This window comes from Anabrus simplex, chromosome 5, assembly GCF_040414725.1.
Source record: "Anabrus simplex isolate iqAnaSimp1 chromosome 5, ASM4041472v1, whole genome shotgun sequence".
Taxonomy (NCBI): domain Eukaryota; kingdom Metazoa; phylum Arthropoda; class Insecta; order Orthoptera; family Tettigoniidae; genus Anabrus; species Anabrus simplex.
In genome coordinates this window covers 3815434-3831550 of record NC_090269.1, presented here as the reverse complement: position 1 = coordinate 3831550, position 16117 = coordinate 3815434, and the positions used below count along the sequence as shown (strand labels likewise).

The following is a 16117-nucleotide window of genomic DNA, read 5'->3' as shown; positions in this document are numbered from 1 at the left end:
GTATTGTCGACATTCAGAATATGTTTCTTTCCTACGCTCATTTTCATTTTGAAAGCAACTGCATTGTACTCCTGTACTGACTTGCTAGGCCTAACGTACTAGAGGATTTTCTTTCAGGGTGGTCTCCCTTAGCCTTTGGCAGTCCCCTGCCTCACTGCAAGGCAGCAGCTGATGAATTTATGTGTTATTTCCCACACAAAGGTCTCATCTTATCCAACCTTCTAAGGGAAAACTCCTCTGCTCACAGCCATTGGTTTTCCGTTAGTTTGCCTGGTTTGGTATCGGCCGCCAGACCCTCGGCCAGACAGTCGCAGGTAGAACCATTTACTGTTGCATACAATAGCAGAATATATTCTGACCTGACTCATTCATCTGCATGTTTCTATAATTCTGCAATGATGCTATCTTCACTTGCTGCTCTGTTAGATTTCAGTTCAGAGACAGACTTGCTTGCTTGCTTGCTTGCTTGCTTGCTTGCTTGCTTGCTTGCTTGCTTGCTTGCTTGCTTGCTTGCTTGCTTGCTTGCTTGCTTGCTTGCTTGCTTGCTTGCTTGCTTGCTTGCTTGCTTGCTTGCTTGCTTGCTTGCTTGCTTGCTTGCTTGCTTGCTTGCTTGCTTGCTTGCTTGCTTGCTTGCTTGCTTGCTTGCTTGCTTGCTTGCTTGCTTGCTTGCTTGCTTGCTTGCTTGCTTGCTTGCTTGCTTGCTTGCTTGCTTGCTTGCTTGCTTGCTTGCTTGCTTGCTTGCTTGCTTGCTTGCTTGCTTGCTTGCTTGCTTGCTTGCTTGCTTGCTTGCTTGCTTGCTTGCTTGCTTGCTTGCTTGCTTGCTTGCTTGCTTGCTTGCTTGCTTGCTTGCTTGCTTGCTTGCTTGCTTGCTTGCTTGCTTGCTTGCTTGCTTGCTTGCTTGCTTGCTTGCTTGCTTGCTTGCTTGCTTGCTTGCTTGCTTGCTTGCTTGCTTGCTTGCTTGCTTGCTTGCTTGCTTGCTTGCTTGCTTGCTTGCTTGCTTGCTTGCTTGCTTGCTTGCTTGCTTGCTTGCTTGCTTGCTTGCTTGCTTGCTTGCTTGCTTGCTTGCTTGCTTGCTTGCTTGCTTGCTTGCTTGCTTGCTTGCTTGCTTGCTTGCTTGCTTGCTTGCTTGCTTGCTTGCTTGCTTGCTTGCTTGCTTGCTTGCTTGCTTGCTTGCTTGCTTGCTTGCTTGCTTGCTTGCTTGCTTGCTTGCTTGCTTGCTTGCTTGCTTGCTTGCTTGCTTGCTTGCTTGCTTGCTTGCTTGCTTGCTTGCTTGCTTGCTTGCTTGCTTGCTTGCTTGCTTGCTTGCTTGCTTGCTTGCTTGCTTGCTTGCTTGCTTGCTTGCTTGCTTGCTTGCTTGCTTGCTTGCTTGCTTGCTTGCTTGCTTGCTTGCTTGCTTGCTTGCTTGCTTGCTTGCTTGCTTGCTTGCTTGCTTGCTTGCTTGCTTGCTTGCTTGCTTGCTTGCTTGCTTGCTTGCTTGCTTGCTTGCTTGCTTGCTTGCTTGCTTGCTTGCTTGCTTGCTTGCTTGCTTGCTTGCTTGCTTGCTTGCTTGCTTGCTTGCTTGCTTGCTTGCTTGCTTGCTTGCTTGCTTGCTTGCTTGCTTGCTTGCTTGCTTGCTTGCTTGCTTGCTTGCTTGCTTGCTTGCTTGCTTGCTTGCTTGCTTGCTTGCTTGCTTGCTTGCTTGCTTGCTTGCTTGCTTGCTTGCTTGCTTGCTTGCTTGCTTGCTTGCTTGCTTGCTTGCTTGCTTGCTTGCTTGCTTGCTTGCTTGCTTGCTTGCTTGCTTGCTTGCTTGCTTGCTTGCTTGCTTGCTTGCTTGCTTGCTTGCTTGCTTGCTTGCTTGCTTGCTTGCTTGCTTGCTTGCTTGCTTGCTTGCTTGCTTGCTTGCTTGCTTGCTTGCTTGCTTGCTTGCTTGCTTGCTTGCTTGCTTGCTTGCTTGCTTGCTTGCTTGCTTGCTTGCTTGCTTGCTTGCTTGCTTGCTTGCTTGCTTGCTTGCTTGCTTGCTTGCTTGCTTGCTTGCTTGCTTGCTTGCTTGCTTGCTTGCTTGCTTGCTTGCTTGCTTGCTTGCTTGCTTGCTTGCTTGCTTGCTTGCTTGCTTGCTTGCTTGCTTGCTTGCTTGCTTGCTTGCTTGCTTGCTTGCTTGCTTGCTTGCTTGCTTGCTTGCTTGCTTGCTTGCTTGCTTGCTTGCTTGCTTGCTTGCTTGCTTGCTTGCTTGCTTGCTTGCTTGCTTGCTTGCTTGCTTGCTTGCTTGCTTGCTTGCTTGCTTGCTTGCTTGCTTGCTTGCTTGCTTGCTTGCTTGCTTGCTTGCTTGCTTGCTTGCTTGCTTGCTTGCTTGCTTGCTTGCTTGCTTGCTTGCTTGCTTGCTTGCTTGCTTGCTTGCTTGCTTGCTTGCTTGCTTGCTTGCTTGCTTGCTTGCTTGCTTGCTTGCTTGCTTGCTTGCTTGCTTGCTTGCTTGCTTGCTTGCTTGCTTGCTTGCTTGCTTGCTTGCTTGCTTGCTTGCTTGCTTGCTTGCTTGCTTGCTTGCTTGCTTGCTTGCTTGCTTGCTTGCTTGCTTGCTTGCTTGCTTGCTTGCTTGCTTGCTTGCTTGCTTGCTTGCTTGCTTGCTTGCTTGCTTGCTTGCTTGCTTGCTTGCTTGCTTGCTTGCTTGCTTGCTTGCTTGCTTGCTTGCTTGCTTGCTTGCTTGCTTGCTTGCTTGCTTGCTTGCTTGCTTGCTTGCTTGCTTGCTTGCTTGCTTGCTTGCTTGCTTGCTTGCTTGCTTGCTTGCTTGCTTGCTTGCTTGCTTGCTTGCTTGCTTGCTTGCTTGCTTGCTTGCTTGCTTGCTTGCTTGCTTGCTTGCTTGCTTGCTTGCTTGCTTGCTTGCTTGCTTGCTTGCTTGCTTGCTTGCTTGCTTGCTTGCTTGCTTGCTTGCTTGCTTGCTTGCTTGCTTGCTTGCTTGCTTGCTTGCTTGCTTGCTTGCTTGCTTGCTTGCTTGCTTGCTTGCTTGCTTGCTTGCTTGCTTGCTTGCTTGCTTGCTTGCTTGCTTGCTTGCTTGCTTGCTTGCTTGCTTGCTTGCTTGCTTGCTTGCTTGCTTGCTTGCTTGCTTGCTTGCTTGCTTGCTTGCTTGCTTGCTTGCTTGCTTGCTTGCTTGCTTGCTTGCTTGCTTGCTTGCTTGCTTGCTTGCTTGCTTGCTTGCTTGCTTGCTTGCTTGCTTGCTTGCTTGCTTGCTTGCTTGCTTGCTTGCTTGCTTGCTTGCTTGCTTGCTTGCTTGCTTGCTTGCTTGCTTGCTTGCTTGCTTGCTTGCTTGCTTGCTTGCTTGCTTGCTTGCTTGCTTGCTTGCTTGCTTGCTTGCTTGCTTGCTTGCTTGCTTGCTTGCTTGCTTGCTTGCTTGCTTGCTTGCTTGCTTGCTTGCTTGCTTGCTTGCTTGCTTGCTTGCTTGCTTGCTTGCTTGCTTGCTTGCTTGCTTGCTTGCTTGCTTGCTTGCTTGCTTGCTTGCTTGCTTGCTTGCTTGCTTGCTTGCTTGCTTGCTTGCTTGCTTGCTTGCTTGCTTGCTTGCTTGCTTGCTTGCTTGCTTGCTTGCTTGCTTGCTTGCTTGCTTGCTTGCTTGCTTGCTTGCTTGCTTGCTTGCTTGCTTGCTTGCTTGCTTGCTTGCTTGCTTGCTTGCTTGCTTGCTTGCTTGCTTGCTTGCTTGCTTGCTTGCTTGCTTGCTTGCTTGCTTGCTTGCTTGCTTGCTTGCTTGCTTGCTTGCTTGCTTGCTTGCTTGCTTGCTTGCTTGCTTGCTTGCTTGCTTGCTTGCTTGCTTGCTTGCTTGCTTGCTTGCTTGCTTGCTTGCTTGCTTGCTTGCTTGCTTGCTTGCTTGCTTGCTTGCTTGCTTGCTTGCTTGCTTGCTTGCTTGCTTGCTTGCTTGCTTGCTTGCTTGCTTGCTTGCTTGCTTGCTTGCTTGCTTGCTTGCTTGCTTGCTTGCTTGCTTGCTTGCTTGCTTGCTTGCTTGCTTGCTTGCTTGCTTGCTTGCTTGCTTGCTTGCTTGCTTGCTTGCTTGCTTGCTTGCTTGCTTGCTTGCTTGCTTGCTTGCTTGCTTGCTTGCTTGCTTGCTTGCTTGCTTGCTTGCTTGCTTGCTTGCTTGCTTGCTTGCTTGCTTGCTTGCTTGCTTGCTTGCTTGCTTGCTTGCTTGCTTGCTTGCTTGCTTGCTTGCTTGCTTGCTTGCTTGCTTGCTTGCTTGCTTGCTTGCTTGCTTGCTTGCTTGCTTGCTTGCTTGCTTGCTTGCTTGCTTGCTTGCTTGCTTGCTTGCTTGCTTGCTTGCTTGCTTGCTTGCTTGCTTGCTTGCTTGCTTGCTTGCTTGCTTGCTTGCTTGCTTGCTTGCTTGCTTGCTTGCTTGCTTGCTTGCTTGCTTGCTTGCTTGCTTGCTTGCTTGCTTGCTTGCTTGCTTGCTTGCTTGCTTGCTTGCTTGCTTGCTTGCTTGCTTGCTTGCTTGCTTGCTTGCTTGCTTGCTTGCTTGCTTGCTTGCTTGCTTGCTTGCTTGCTTGCTTGCTTGCTTGCTTGCTTGCTTGCTTGCTTGCTTGCTTGCTTGCTTGCTTGCTTGCTTGCTTGCTTGCTTGCTTGCTTGCTTGCTTGCTTGCTTGCTTGCTTGCTTGCTTGCTTGCTTGCTTGCTTGCTTGCTTGCTTGCTTGCTTGCTTGCTTGCTTGCTTGCTTGCTTGCTTGCTTGCTTGCTTGCTTGCTTGCTTGCTTGCTTGCTTGCTTGCTTGCTTGCTTGCTTGCTTGCTTGCTTGCTTGCTTGCTTGCTTGCTTGCTTGCTTGCTTGCTTGCTTGCTTGCTTGCTTGCTTGCTTGCTTGCTTGCTTGCTTGCTTGCTTGCTTGCTTGCTTGCTTGCTTGCTTGCTTGCTTGCTTGCTTGCTTGCTTGCTTGCTTGCTTGCTTGCTTGCTTGCTTGCTTGCTTGCTTGCTTGCTTGCTTGCTTGCTTGCTTGCTTGCTTGCTTGCTTGCTTGCTTGCTTGCTTGCTTGCTTGCTTGCTTGCTTGCTTGCTTGCTTGCTTGCTTGCTTGCTTGCTTGCTTGCTTGCTTGCTTGCTTGCTTGCTTGCTTGCTTGCTTGCTTGCTTGCTTGCTTGCTTGCTTGCTTGCTTGCTTGCTTGCTTGCTTGCTTGCTTGCTTGCTTGCTTGCTTGCTTGCTTGCTTGCTTGCTTGCTTGCTTGCTTGCTTGCTTGCTTGCTTGCTTGCTTGCTTGCTTGCTTGCTTGCTTGCTTGCTTGCTTGCTTGCTTGCTTGCTTGCTTGCTTGCTTGCTTGCTTGCTTGCTTGCTTGCTTGCTTGCTTGCTTGCTTGCTTGCTTGCTTGCTTGCTTGCTTGCTTGCTTGCTTGCTTGCTTGCTTGCTTGCTTGCTTGCTTGCTTGCTTGCTTGCTTGCTTGCTTGCTTGCTTGCTTGCTTGCTTGCTTGCTTGCTTGCTTGCTTGCTTGCTTGCTTGCTTGCTTGCTTGCTTGCTTGCTTGCTTGCTTGCTTGCTTGCTTGCTTGCTTGCTTGCTTGCTTGCTTGCTTGCTTGCTTGCTTGCTTGCTTGCTTGCTTGCTTGCTTGCTTGCTTGCTTGCTTGCTTGCTTGCTTGCTTGCTTGCTTGCTTGCTTGCTTGCTTGCTTGCTTGCTTGCTTGCTTGCTTGCTTGCTTGCTTGCTTGCTTGCTTGCTTGCTTGCTTGCTTGCTTGCTTGCTTGCTTGCTTGCTTGCTTGCTTGCTTGCTTGCTTGCTTGCTTGCTTGCTTGCTTGCTTGCTTGCTTGCTTGCTTGCTTGCTTGCTTGCTTGCTTGCTTGCTTGCTTGCTTGCTTGCTTGCTTGCTTGCTTGCTTGCTTGCTTGCTTGCTTGCTTGCTTGCTTGCTTGCTTGCTTGCTTGCTTGCTTGCTTGCTTGCTTGCTTGCTTGCTTGCTTGCTTGCTTGCTTGCTTGCTTGCTTGCTTGCTTGCTTGCTTGCTTGCTTGCTTGCTTGCTTGCTTGCTTGCTTGCTTGCTTGCTTGCTTGCTTGCTTGCTTGCTTGCTTGCTTGCTTGCTTGCTTGCTTGCTTGCTTGCTTGCTTGCTTGCTTGCTTGCTTGCTTGCTTGCTTGCTTGCTTGCTTGCTTGCTTGCTTGCTTGCTTGCTTGCTTGCTTGCTTGCTTGCTTGCTTGCTTGCTTGCTTGCTTGCTTGCTTGCTTGCTTGCTTGCTTGCTTGCTTGCTTGCTTGCTTGCTTGCTTGCTTGCTTGCTTGCTTGCTTGCTTGCTTGCTTGCTTGCTTGCTTGCTTGCTTGCTTGCTTGCTTGCTTGCTTGCTTGCTTGCTTGCTTGCTTGCTTGCTTGCTTGCTTGCTTGCTTGCTTGCTTGCTTGCTTGCTTGCTTGCTTGCTTGCTTGCTTGCTTGCTTGCTTGCTTGCTTGCTTGCTTGCTTGCTTGCTTGCTTGCTTGCTTGCTTGCTTGCTTGCTTGCTTGCTTGCTTGCTTGCTTGCTTGCTTGCTTGCTTGCTTGCTTGCTTGCTTGCTTGCTTGCTTGCTTGCTTGCTTGCTTGCTTGCTTGCTTGCTTGCTTGCTTGCTTGCTTGCTTGCTTGCTTGCTTGCTTGCTTGCTTGCTTGCTTGCTTGCTTGCTTGCTTGCTTGCTTGCTTGCTTGCTTGCTTGCTTGCTTGCTTGCTTGCTTGCTTGCTTGCTTGCTTGCTTGCTTGCTTGCTTGCTTGCTTGCTTGCTTGCTTGCTTGCTTGCTTGCTTGCTTGCTTGCTTGCTTGCTTGCTTGCTTGCTTGCTTGCTTGCTTGCTTGCTTGCTTGCTTGCTTGCTTGCTTGCTTGCTTGCTTGCTTGCTTGCTTGCTTGCTTGCTTGCTTGCTTGCTTGCTTGCTTGCTTGCTTGCTTGCTTGCTTGCTTGCTTGCTTGCTTGCTTGCTTGCTTGCTTGCTTGCTTGCTTGCTTGCTTGCTTGCTTGCTTGCTTGCTTGCTTGCTTGCTTGCTTGCTTGCTTGCTTGCTTGCTTGCTTGCTTGCTTGCTTGCTTGCTTGCTTGCTTGCTTGCTTGCTTGCTTGCTTGCTTGCTTGCTTGCTTGCTTGCTTGCTTGCTTGCTTGCTTGCTTGCTTGCTTGCTTGCTTGCTTGCTTGCTTGCTTGCTTGCTTGCTTGCTTGCTTGCTTGCTTGCTTGCTTGCTTGCTTGCTTGCTTGCTTGCTTGCTTGCTTGCTTGCTTGCTTGCTTGCTTGCTTGCTTGCTTGCTTGCTTGCTTGCTTGCTTGCTTGCTTGCTTGCTTGCTTGCTTGCTTGCTTGCTTGCTTGCTTGCTTGCTTGCTTGCTTGCTTGCTTGCTTGCTTGCTTGCTTGCTTGCTTGCTTGCTTGCTTGCTTGCTTGCTTGCTTGCTTGCTTGCTTGCTTGCTTGCTTGCTTGCTTGCTTGCTTGCTTGCTTGCTTGCTTGCTTGCTTGCTTGCTTGCTTGCTTGCTTGCTTGCTTGCTTGCTTGCTTGCTTGCTTGCTTGCTTGCTTGCTTGCTTGCTTGCTTGCTTGCTTGCTTGCTTGCTTGCTTGCTTGCTTGCTTGCTTGCTTGCTTGCTTGCTTGCTTGCTTGCTTGCTTGCTTGCTTGCTTGCTTGCTTGCTTGCTTGCTTGCTTGCTTGCTTGCTTGCTTGCTTGCTTGCTTGCTTGCTTGCTTGCTTGCTTGCTTGCTTGCTTGCTTGCTTGCTTGCTTGCTTGCTTGCTTGCTTGCTTGCTTGCTTGCTTGCTTGCTTGCTTGCTTGCTTGCTTGCTTGCTTGCTTGCTTGCTTGCTTGCTTGCTTGCTTGCTTGCTTGCTTGCTTGCTTGCTTGCTTGCTTGCTTGCTTGCTTGCTTGCTTGCTTGCTTGCTTGCTTGCTTGCTTGCTTGCTTGCTTGCTTGCTTGCTTGCTTGCTTGCTTGCTTGCTTGCTTGCTTGCTTGCTTGCTTGCTTGCTTGCTTGCTTGCTTGCTTGCTTGCTTGCTTGCTTGCTTGCTTGCTTGCTTGCTTGCTTGCTTGCTTGCTTGCTTGCTTGCTTGCTTGCTTGCTTGCTTGCTTGCTTGCTTGCTTGCTTGCTTGCTTGCTTGCTTGCTTGCTTGCTTGCTTGCTTGCTTGCTTGCTTGCTTGCTTGCTTGCTTGCTTGCTTGCTTGCTTGCTTGCTTGCTTGCTTGCTTGCTTGCTTGCTTGCTTGCTTGCTTGCTTGCTTGCTTGCTTGCTTGCTTGCTTGCTTGCTTGCTTGCTTGCTTTTAGTTTCCGGTACAACCAGAAATCTCTGTGTTGTAATTGTGCATAAAAACCTTCAAACGAGAACACAAATTAACATCTACTTTGTGTCGTTTCCAGGTGTCACTCGCCAGGTGGGAGATGCCTTGCTGGAAACCTCCCAGCGAACTGGCCGAGTGGTCAGCATAGGTATCGCTCCTTGGGGCATTGTGGAGAACAACCATGAGCTCGTCGGGGCCAACCGTGATGTACCTTATCACTCCATATCATCTCCCAGGTACGTTTCTCTTGAGCAACAGCAAGCAAGATTCATATACATACTTATCGACACTATTGACACCGTATGCACATCACTCCAAATTGTGTTATCTAGTGGCAATATTTAACTGTTAAAAAAATGAACTAGTCAACAGGGAAAACCCAGAATCATAGATTTCATGTACTCTGTGAAAGATAAATTGAACCTAATTGACCATGTGAGGGAGAATGGAGTGTATTTTAGGTACTGCCCCTTTCATTAACTTATGTTCTCTTGTAATCTTCTGTTGCCCTGTAGGTCATTTTCCACTTACCGCTGTTAAGCTATAAGGGGAGAGGTAAAGCATGATCTTATAATATTTAGAAATCTATAAATATTTCAGTTAGAATATCCTCACTTCTCTCCCCTCGTTGATAGAATCTGATGATGTTCTTTCAAGAATGAAATATGTTAATTAAGTTGTAATTCTGTTACCATATGTTTTCTTTTCCACGTAGTTGATAAATTATTTATTTATAATTAGTTCTGGCTGCCTGAAGAACCTAAGATATTTTAAGAAAATAACAAAAATAAAGAACATCATAAATGCTCTGAAGTCGTACTGTTGTACTATAGACCAAAGTCACTCACAGTTTTATGTGTTAAGTACAGTAATTGAAATGATGATTTTGTTTGTTGGTCTTGTGGTTAGGAGGGCCTGTTCGAGGTCCACTCAGCCGACCTGAGAACAATTGACAAGCTATCTAATGGTGAGACAGAGACTCCGGTCTAGAAAGTTAACAATAACGGCCGAGGGGATTCGTTACCCTGACCACATTTCACCTCATAATCTGCAGTCACTTGTTAGGCCAAGACCCATCGGGGCTGTAATATGATGTGAATCCCGTTTATTATAAGCTATATTTCTTTAATCATAGTAGGTGCATTATAAAATATCTATCAATTAATACTGATCTGCATTTAGGGCAGTTGCCCAGGTGGCAGATTGCCTATCTGTTGTTTTCCTAGCCTTTTCTTAAATGATTTCAATGACATTGGAAATTTATTGAACATCATCTCCCTTGGTAAGTTATTCCAATTCCTAACCCCCCTTCTTATAAATGAATATTTGCCCCAATTTGTCCTCTTGCATTCCAACTTTATCTTCATATTGTGAGCTTTCCTACTTTTAAAGACGTCACTCAAACTTATTCGTCTACTAAGTCATTCCACGCCATTTCTCTGCTGACAGCTCGGAACATACCATGTCCAATACGGTCTACAATGAGATTTATTACTTGTAACATACCACTCAGTCGAGCAGCTCGTCTCCTTCTTACCAGTTCTTCCCAGCCCAAACTTTGCAACATTTTTGTAATGCTACTCTTTTGTCGGAAACCACCCAGAAGAAATCAAGCTGCTTTTCTTTGGATTTTCTCGAGTTCAACCCTACTCTAGTTGGGCTCTTACCAGAGACTCTACTTTACATCCTTGCTACAGTCTCTAAACACCCTCATAACCATGTGCAGAGATCTGTAACCTTTATTTACAATCCCATTTATGTGATTACCCCAATGAAGATCTTTCCTTATATTAACACCCAGATACTTACAATGATCCCCAAAAGGAACTTTTACCCCACCAATGCAGTAATTAAAACTCAGAGGACTTTTCTTATTTATGAAACTCACTACCCGACTTTTAACCCCATTGCCTACTGTCCATCTCACAACATTATCGAGCTCATTTTGCAGTTGCTCACAATCTTGTAACTTATTTATTACTCTATAGAGAATAACATCATTTGCAAAAAGCCTTACCCCTGATTCCACTCCTTTACTCATATCATTTATATATATAAGAAAACATAAAGGTCCAATAGTATTGCCTTGTGGAATTCCCCTCTTAATTATTACAGGGTCCAGGGTCAGATACAGCTTCGCCTACTCTAATTCTCTGAGATCTATTTTCTAGAAATATAGCAACCCATTCAGTCACTCTTTTATCTAGTCCAATTGTACTCATTTTTGCCAGTAGTCTCCCATGATCCACCCTATCAAATGCTTTAGACAGGTCAATCGCGATACAGTCCATTTGACCTCCAGAGTCCAAAATATCTCCTATAATTTGCTGGAATCCTACAAGTTGGGCTTCAGTGGAATAACCTTTCCTAAAACTGAATTGCCTTCTATTGAACCAGTTATTAATTTTGCAAACATGTCTAATGTAATCAGAAAGAATGCCTTTCCAAAGCTTACATGCAACGCATGTCAAACTTACTGACCTGTAATTTTCAGCTTTATGTGTGTCACTCCTTCCTATATACACAGGGGCTACTATAGCAACTCTCCATTCATTTGATATAGCTCCTTCAACCAAACAATAATCAAATAAGTACTTCAGATATGGTACTATATCCTAACCCATTGTCTTTAGTATGTCCCCAGAAATCTTATCAATTCCAGTCGCTTTTCTAGTTTTTAACTTTTGTATTTTACTGTAAATATCATTGTTATCATATGTAAATTTTAATACTTCTTTAACATTAGCCACTTCCTCTATCTGGACGTTTTCCTTGTAACCAACAATCTTTACATACTGCTGACGCAATACTTCTGCCTTTTGAAGATCCTTGCATACACACTCCCTTTGTTCATTAATGATTCCTGGAATGTCCTTCTTGGAACCTGTTTCTGCCTTAAAGTACCTATACATACTCTTCCATTTTTCTCTAAAATTTGTATGACTGCCAATTATGCTTGCCATCATGTTATCCTTAGTTGACTTCTTTGCTACATTCAAATTCCTAGTGCATTCCTTCAATTTCTCCTTACTTCCACAGCCATTTCTAACTATATTTCTTTCCAATCTGCACCTCCTTTATCATTCCTTACTACCTTTAAAGGTACAAACCTGTTTTCACATTCCTCAACAATTTCTTTAATTCCATCCCAGAGTCTGTGTACATTCTTATTTACTGTTTTCCACCGATCATAATTACTTTTTAAAAACTGCCTCATGCCTGCTTTATCAGCCATATGGTACTGCCTAATAGTCCTACTTTTAGAACCTTCCTTTCTATCACATTTATTTTTAACTACGGCAAAAACAGCTTTGTGATCACTAATACCATCTATTACTTCGGTTTCTCGATAGAGCTCATCTGGTTTTATCAGCACAACGTCCAGGATATTTTCCCCTCTAGTTGGTTCCATCACTTTCTGAATCAGCTGTCCTTCCCATATTAGCTTGTTTGCCATTTGTTGGTCATGCTTTCTGTCATTTGCATTTCCTTCCCAATTGACATTTGGTAAATTAAGATCTCCTGCTACAGTCACATTCCTTTCCGTGTCGTTTCCCACATAGCTGATTATATTATCAAATAATTCTGAATCCGCGTCAGTGCTACCCTTTCCAGGTCTGTACACTGCAAAGACATCAAGTTGCCTATTATCTTTAGAAATGAGCCTTATGCCTAGAATTTCATGTTTCTCATGTTTAACTTTTTCGTAGCTTACAAATTCTTCTTTCACTAGAATGAATACTCCCCCTCCCACCATAGGGTGGATCATAGGAGACTACTGGCAAAAATGAGTGCAATTGGACTAGACAAAAGAGTGACTGAATGGGTTGCTATATTTCTAGAAAATAGATCTCAGAGAGTTAGAGTAGGTGAAGCTTTGTCTGACCCTGTAATAGTTGAGAGGGGAGTTCCTCAGGGCAGTGTTATCGGACCTTTATGTTTTCTTATATATATAAATGATATGAGTAAAGGAGTGGAATCGGAGGTAAGGCTTTTTGCGGATGATGTTATTCTCTATAGAGTGATAAATAAGTTACAAGATTGTGAGCAACTGCAACGTGACCTTGAAAATGTTGTGAGATGGACAGCAGGCAATGGTATGTTTATAAACGGGGCTAAAAGTCAGGTTGTGAGTTTCACAAATAGGAAAAGTCCTCTCAGTTTTAAATACTGCGTTGATGGGGTGAAAATTCCTTTTGGGGATCATTGTAAGTATCTAGGTGTTAATATAAGGAAAGATCTTCATTGGGGTAATCACATAAATGGGATTGTAAATAAAGGGTACCGATCTCTACACATGGTTATGAGGGTGTTTAGGGGTTGTAGTAAGGATGTAAAGGAGAGTGCATATAAGTCTCTGGTAAGACCCCAACTAGAGTATGGTTCCAGTGTATGGGACCCTCACCAGGATTACCTTATTCAAGAACTGGAAAAAATCCAAAGAAAAGCAGCTCGATTTGTTCTGGGTGATTTCCGACAAAAGAGTAGCGTTACAAAAATGTTGCAATGTTTGGGTTGGGAAGAATTGAGAGAAAGAAGAAGAGCTGCTCGACTAAGTGGTATGTTCCGAGCTGTCAGCGGAGAGATGGCGTGGAATGACATTAGTAGACGAATAGGTTTGAATGGCGTTTATAAAAGTAGGAAAGATCACGATATGAAGATAAAGTTGGAATTCAAGAGGACAAACTGGGGCAAATATTCATTTATAGGAAGGGGAGTTAGGGACTGGAATAACTTACCAAGGGAGATGTTCAATAAATTTCCAATTTCTTTGAAATCATTTCGGAAAAGGCTAGGAAGGCAACAGATAGGGAATCTGCCACCTGGGCGACTGCCCTAAATGCAGATCAGTATTGATTGATTGACCATCCCTATCCTATCTCTATGATACACACTGCAGTTCCGTGAGAAAATTTCTGCATCCATTATATCATTTCTAAGCCATGATTCAACTCCTATTACAATATCTGGTAAATAATATCTATTAAATTACTTAATTCTATACCTTTCTTTACAATACTTCTACAGTTCAACACTAACCTTTTTATGACATCCCTACTTGACTTCCAGATCTCTGTACCCTCATCACCGCTCCTAGACAACCCTGTTTCCCTGAATGTACCTCCCTATATATGTGTGGAGGCATCTGTTTGTGTCAATATTTTTGCTTAATTGCATCATTTAAAAAATGTATGAATATGAGTAAAGAATTGATAAGGCCATTTGCAGGTAATTTCATTCTGTATAGCTGCAGGAGAGTGAGCAACTCCATGGGGACCTACACAGTGTTGTGAGAGGGAGAACAGGCAATGGTATGGTGGCAAATGGAATGGAAAGTCAACTTGTAAGTTTCATCAGGAGGAAAAGTCCTCTCCGTTTTAGTCGCTGTGTTCATGGGGTGATAGTACCTAGGTGTTAATATAAGGAATGATCTTCTTTGGGGTAAACATATTAACGAGATTGTTAAGAAAGGTTATAGATATCTTCACATGGTTATGAGGGTATTTAGGGGTTGTAGTTAGGATGTACGAAGCATTTTTTAAAAGTAAGTACCGTTTTTATATATGGTCGCTGCAGCGCTCGATTGTCATTCAGAGCATGCACGCTCAGTACATACATCTCTAGGCTAGCCACAAACGCCATTATGGAAACATTTGTCCCTATTTACATTTGTTTGTGTGTATTGAAAATGTCTCTGACTATTAACAATCCTGCCGAGTGTGAAGTACGCACTGTGATTCAATTTTTAAATGAAAAAAGCGTGAAAGCTGTTGAAATTCATTGGCAGATTAGTGAAGTATATGGAGAACACGGTATGAGTGAAGGAACGGTAAGAAAATTGATCGTCCGTCAGTTCTGAAGACTTGGTGCAAAAAGTTGATGCAAAGGTTTGAGAGAACAGATGCTTTAAGATTTTGTCATGAGTTGCCTGAAATTTCAATGAGTGTTCTTTATGAAATTGTGTTAGGATGCTTAGATTATAGGAAGTTGTGTTCACGCAATCGAAAACAAATGGCTCCTCATGGTCACAAGGGGGATTCTTTTGCTTCATGACAATGTGCGATCTCACATGGCCAATCGAACCTGAGACCTCATCGCTTCAAATGGTTGGGGACAATTCGATCATCCTCTGTATTGTCGTGACCCAGTGTCTAGTGACTACCACTTGTTCCTGCATCTGAAAAAGCATTTAGGAAGTCAACGCCACAACGACGATGATGACCTAAATAGGACCGCGCAGCAGATGGAATTCAGAAGCTGGTTTCACGATATGACAAGTGCCTTAACATGCTTAGAACTTATGTTGAGGAGTAGTTTAAGGTACAGGCTTGGTAGAGCAACCAACGTGAAATCTGGTGGTTGTGGGTTTGGATCCCTTTGGTGTCTGGTTGGCAATTTTTGTTCTGTACTTAACATCTCTTCAACATGTAGTAATTGTAATCATAGGTTATATACTTCATGGTTCTGATCCATATTGAATTGTAAGTACAATATAATTATTAAATTAATGTAGTAATGGTCCACCTTTCAATACTATAATATGCAATATTATAAATTAACTTACAACTCCGCCATTGTCCGGTCCCAAGTCCGGAATGAGAAAGGAGGAGGGTTTGCTGGTCTGGCACCCAGCTGTAAAATTGCCAACGCCGAGTGTTGGGCGGCGGGAAATAACCTGACTCCCTAAGGGGGCCAACGGCTTCGGGCGAATGAGCCCCTTTGGGTGGGGTGATGGTCCCCACAGTGGAGGAAATGCCACTGGAATCCATTATGCAGCGTCTGTTCTCCAGGTTAGGGGCGGCTGCACAAGGCGTCTGTACTCCAGAGGAGCGGCCTCATTATCACCTCACTGGATCACATCCAGAGTTGTAATTCGGGACCTAGTCCCACACAGGTGACACCTTGACAGTCAACCATGGAAGGTCTTTTAAGGAATACTCCACCGGCTGAACCAAGAGTTCAGAGAAGGCAGCATTCGGATACGGTGGGCTGCCACCTGAAAGATACCGTGAAGTCGGAGGCACGGAAATACCCCAGTACTACATACACGAATGAGACAAAATCAAGAATCAAACCAAAGCAGATAACATACTTCTCTACACACAACATAAACTCACTCATGCAAACCGGTAAACTAAAAGTGATCACCGACATAATGGACCAACACAAAATCCTTATCATGGGATTACAGGAAATTAGAAACACTGACCAGGATGCCTTGGAATCTCAAGGGTACAGACTTTATAAAGGTATACCCGGGAAGAGAGTGATGAAGAATGTCCCACAATTTGGAACAGGATTTTTGGTCAGCCTTAAAATAATAAACTCAGTTCAAGAATTCAGATCACAGTCTCCACGACTCTCAACGCTCACCTTAAAGGCATCTAATAAAATCTATACTATAATAAATGCCCATGCTCCCACTAATGATAAAAACAACTCCTCAAAAGACCAGGAGGAAACAGGAGAATTTTGGGACCTATTGGACCAGACCATAGATAACATCCCCAAACACCATATAAAATTATTAATAGGCTACTTCAACGCTCAACTAGGCAGAGAAAGAAAATACCGTGACATCATCGGAAAATGGCCAGCACACAAGAAAACAAATAAAAATGGAGAGAGACTAGTTGACCTGTGTAGAAACCATAATTTAATCTCAAAATCTACATGTTTTAAGAGGAAACCTCAAAAACTCAAAACATGGAAACACCCTGACTACACTAAAGGAGAATGGCAACTGGACCACGTCTGCATGGACAAATACCACCACAAAGAGATCTATAACGTCAAAGTCCTCCGAGGAATAGACACAGGTTCAGATCACTACGTAGTTAAAATTAAAATTAAACTCACTCCCCAGAGGAGACAACAAAAGCAAGCCCTTAAAACTAAAAGAAAAATAGATCCTACCCAGCTAATCAACAACAAAAATTACCAGAA

General features: G+C 44.5%; 1 protein-coding gene across 2 annotated transcripts in view; it reads left to right on the top strand.

Annotated features, from left to right (window-relative positions):
- Trpm (transient receptor potential cation channel, subfamily M) overlaps positions 1-16117 on the top strand; it is an 819353-nt gene that overhangs the window by 542390 nt on the left and 260846 nt on the right. For both annotated transcript variants that reach the window (XM_067146725.2, XM_067146726.2), the window contains exon 5: positions 8250-8406. In XM_067146725.2, the coding sequence (XP_067002826.1) occupies positions 8250-8406 (157 nt within the window). The remainder of the gene's footprint in view (positions 1-8249; positions 8407-16117) is intronic.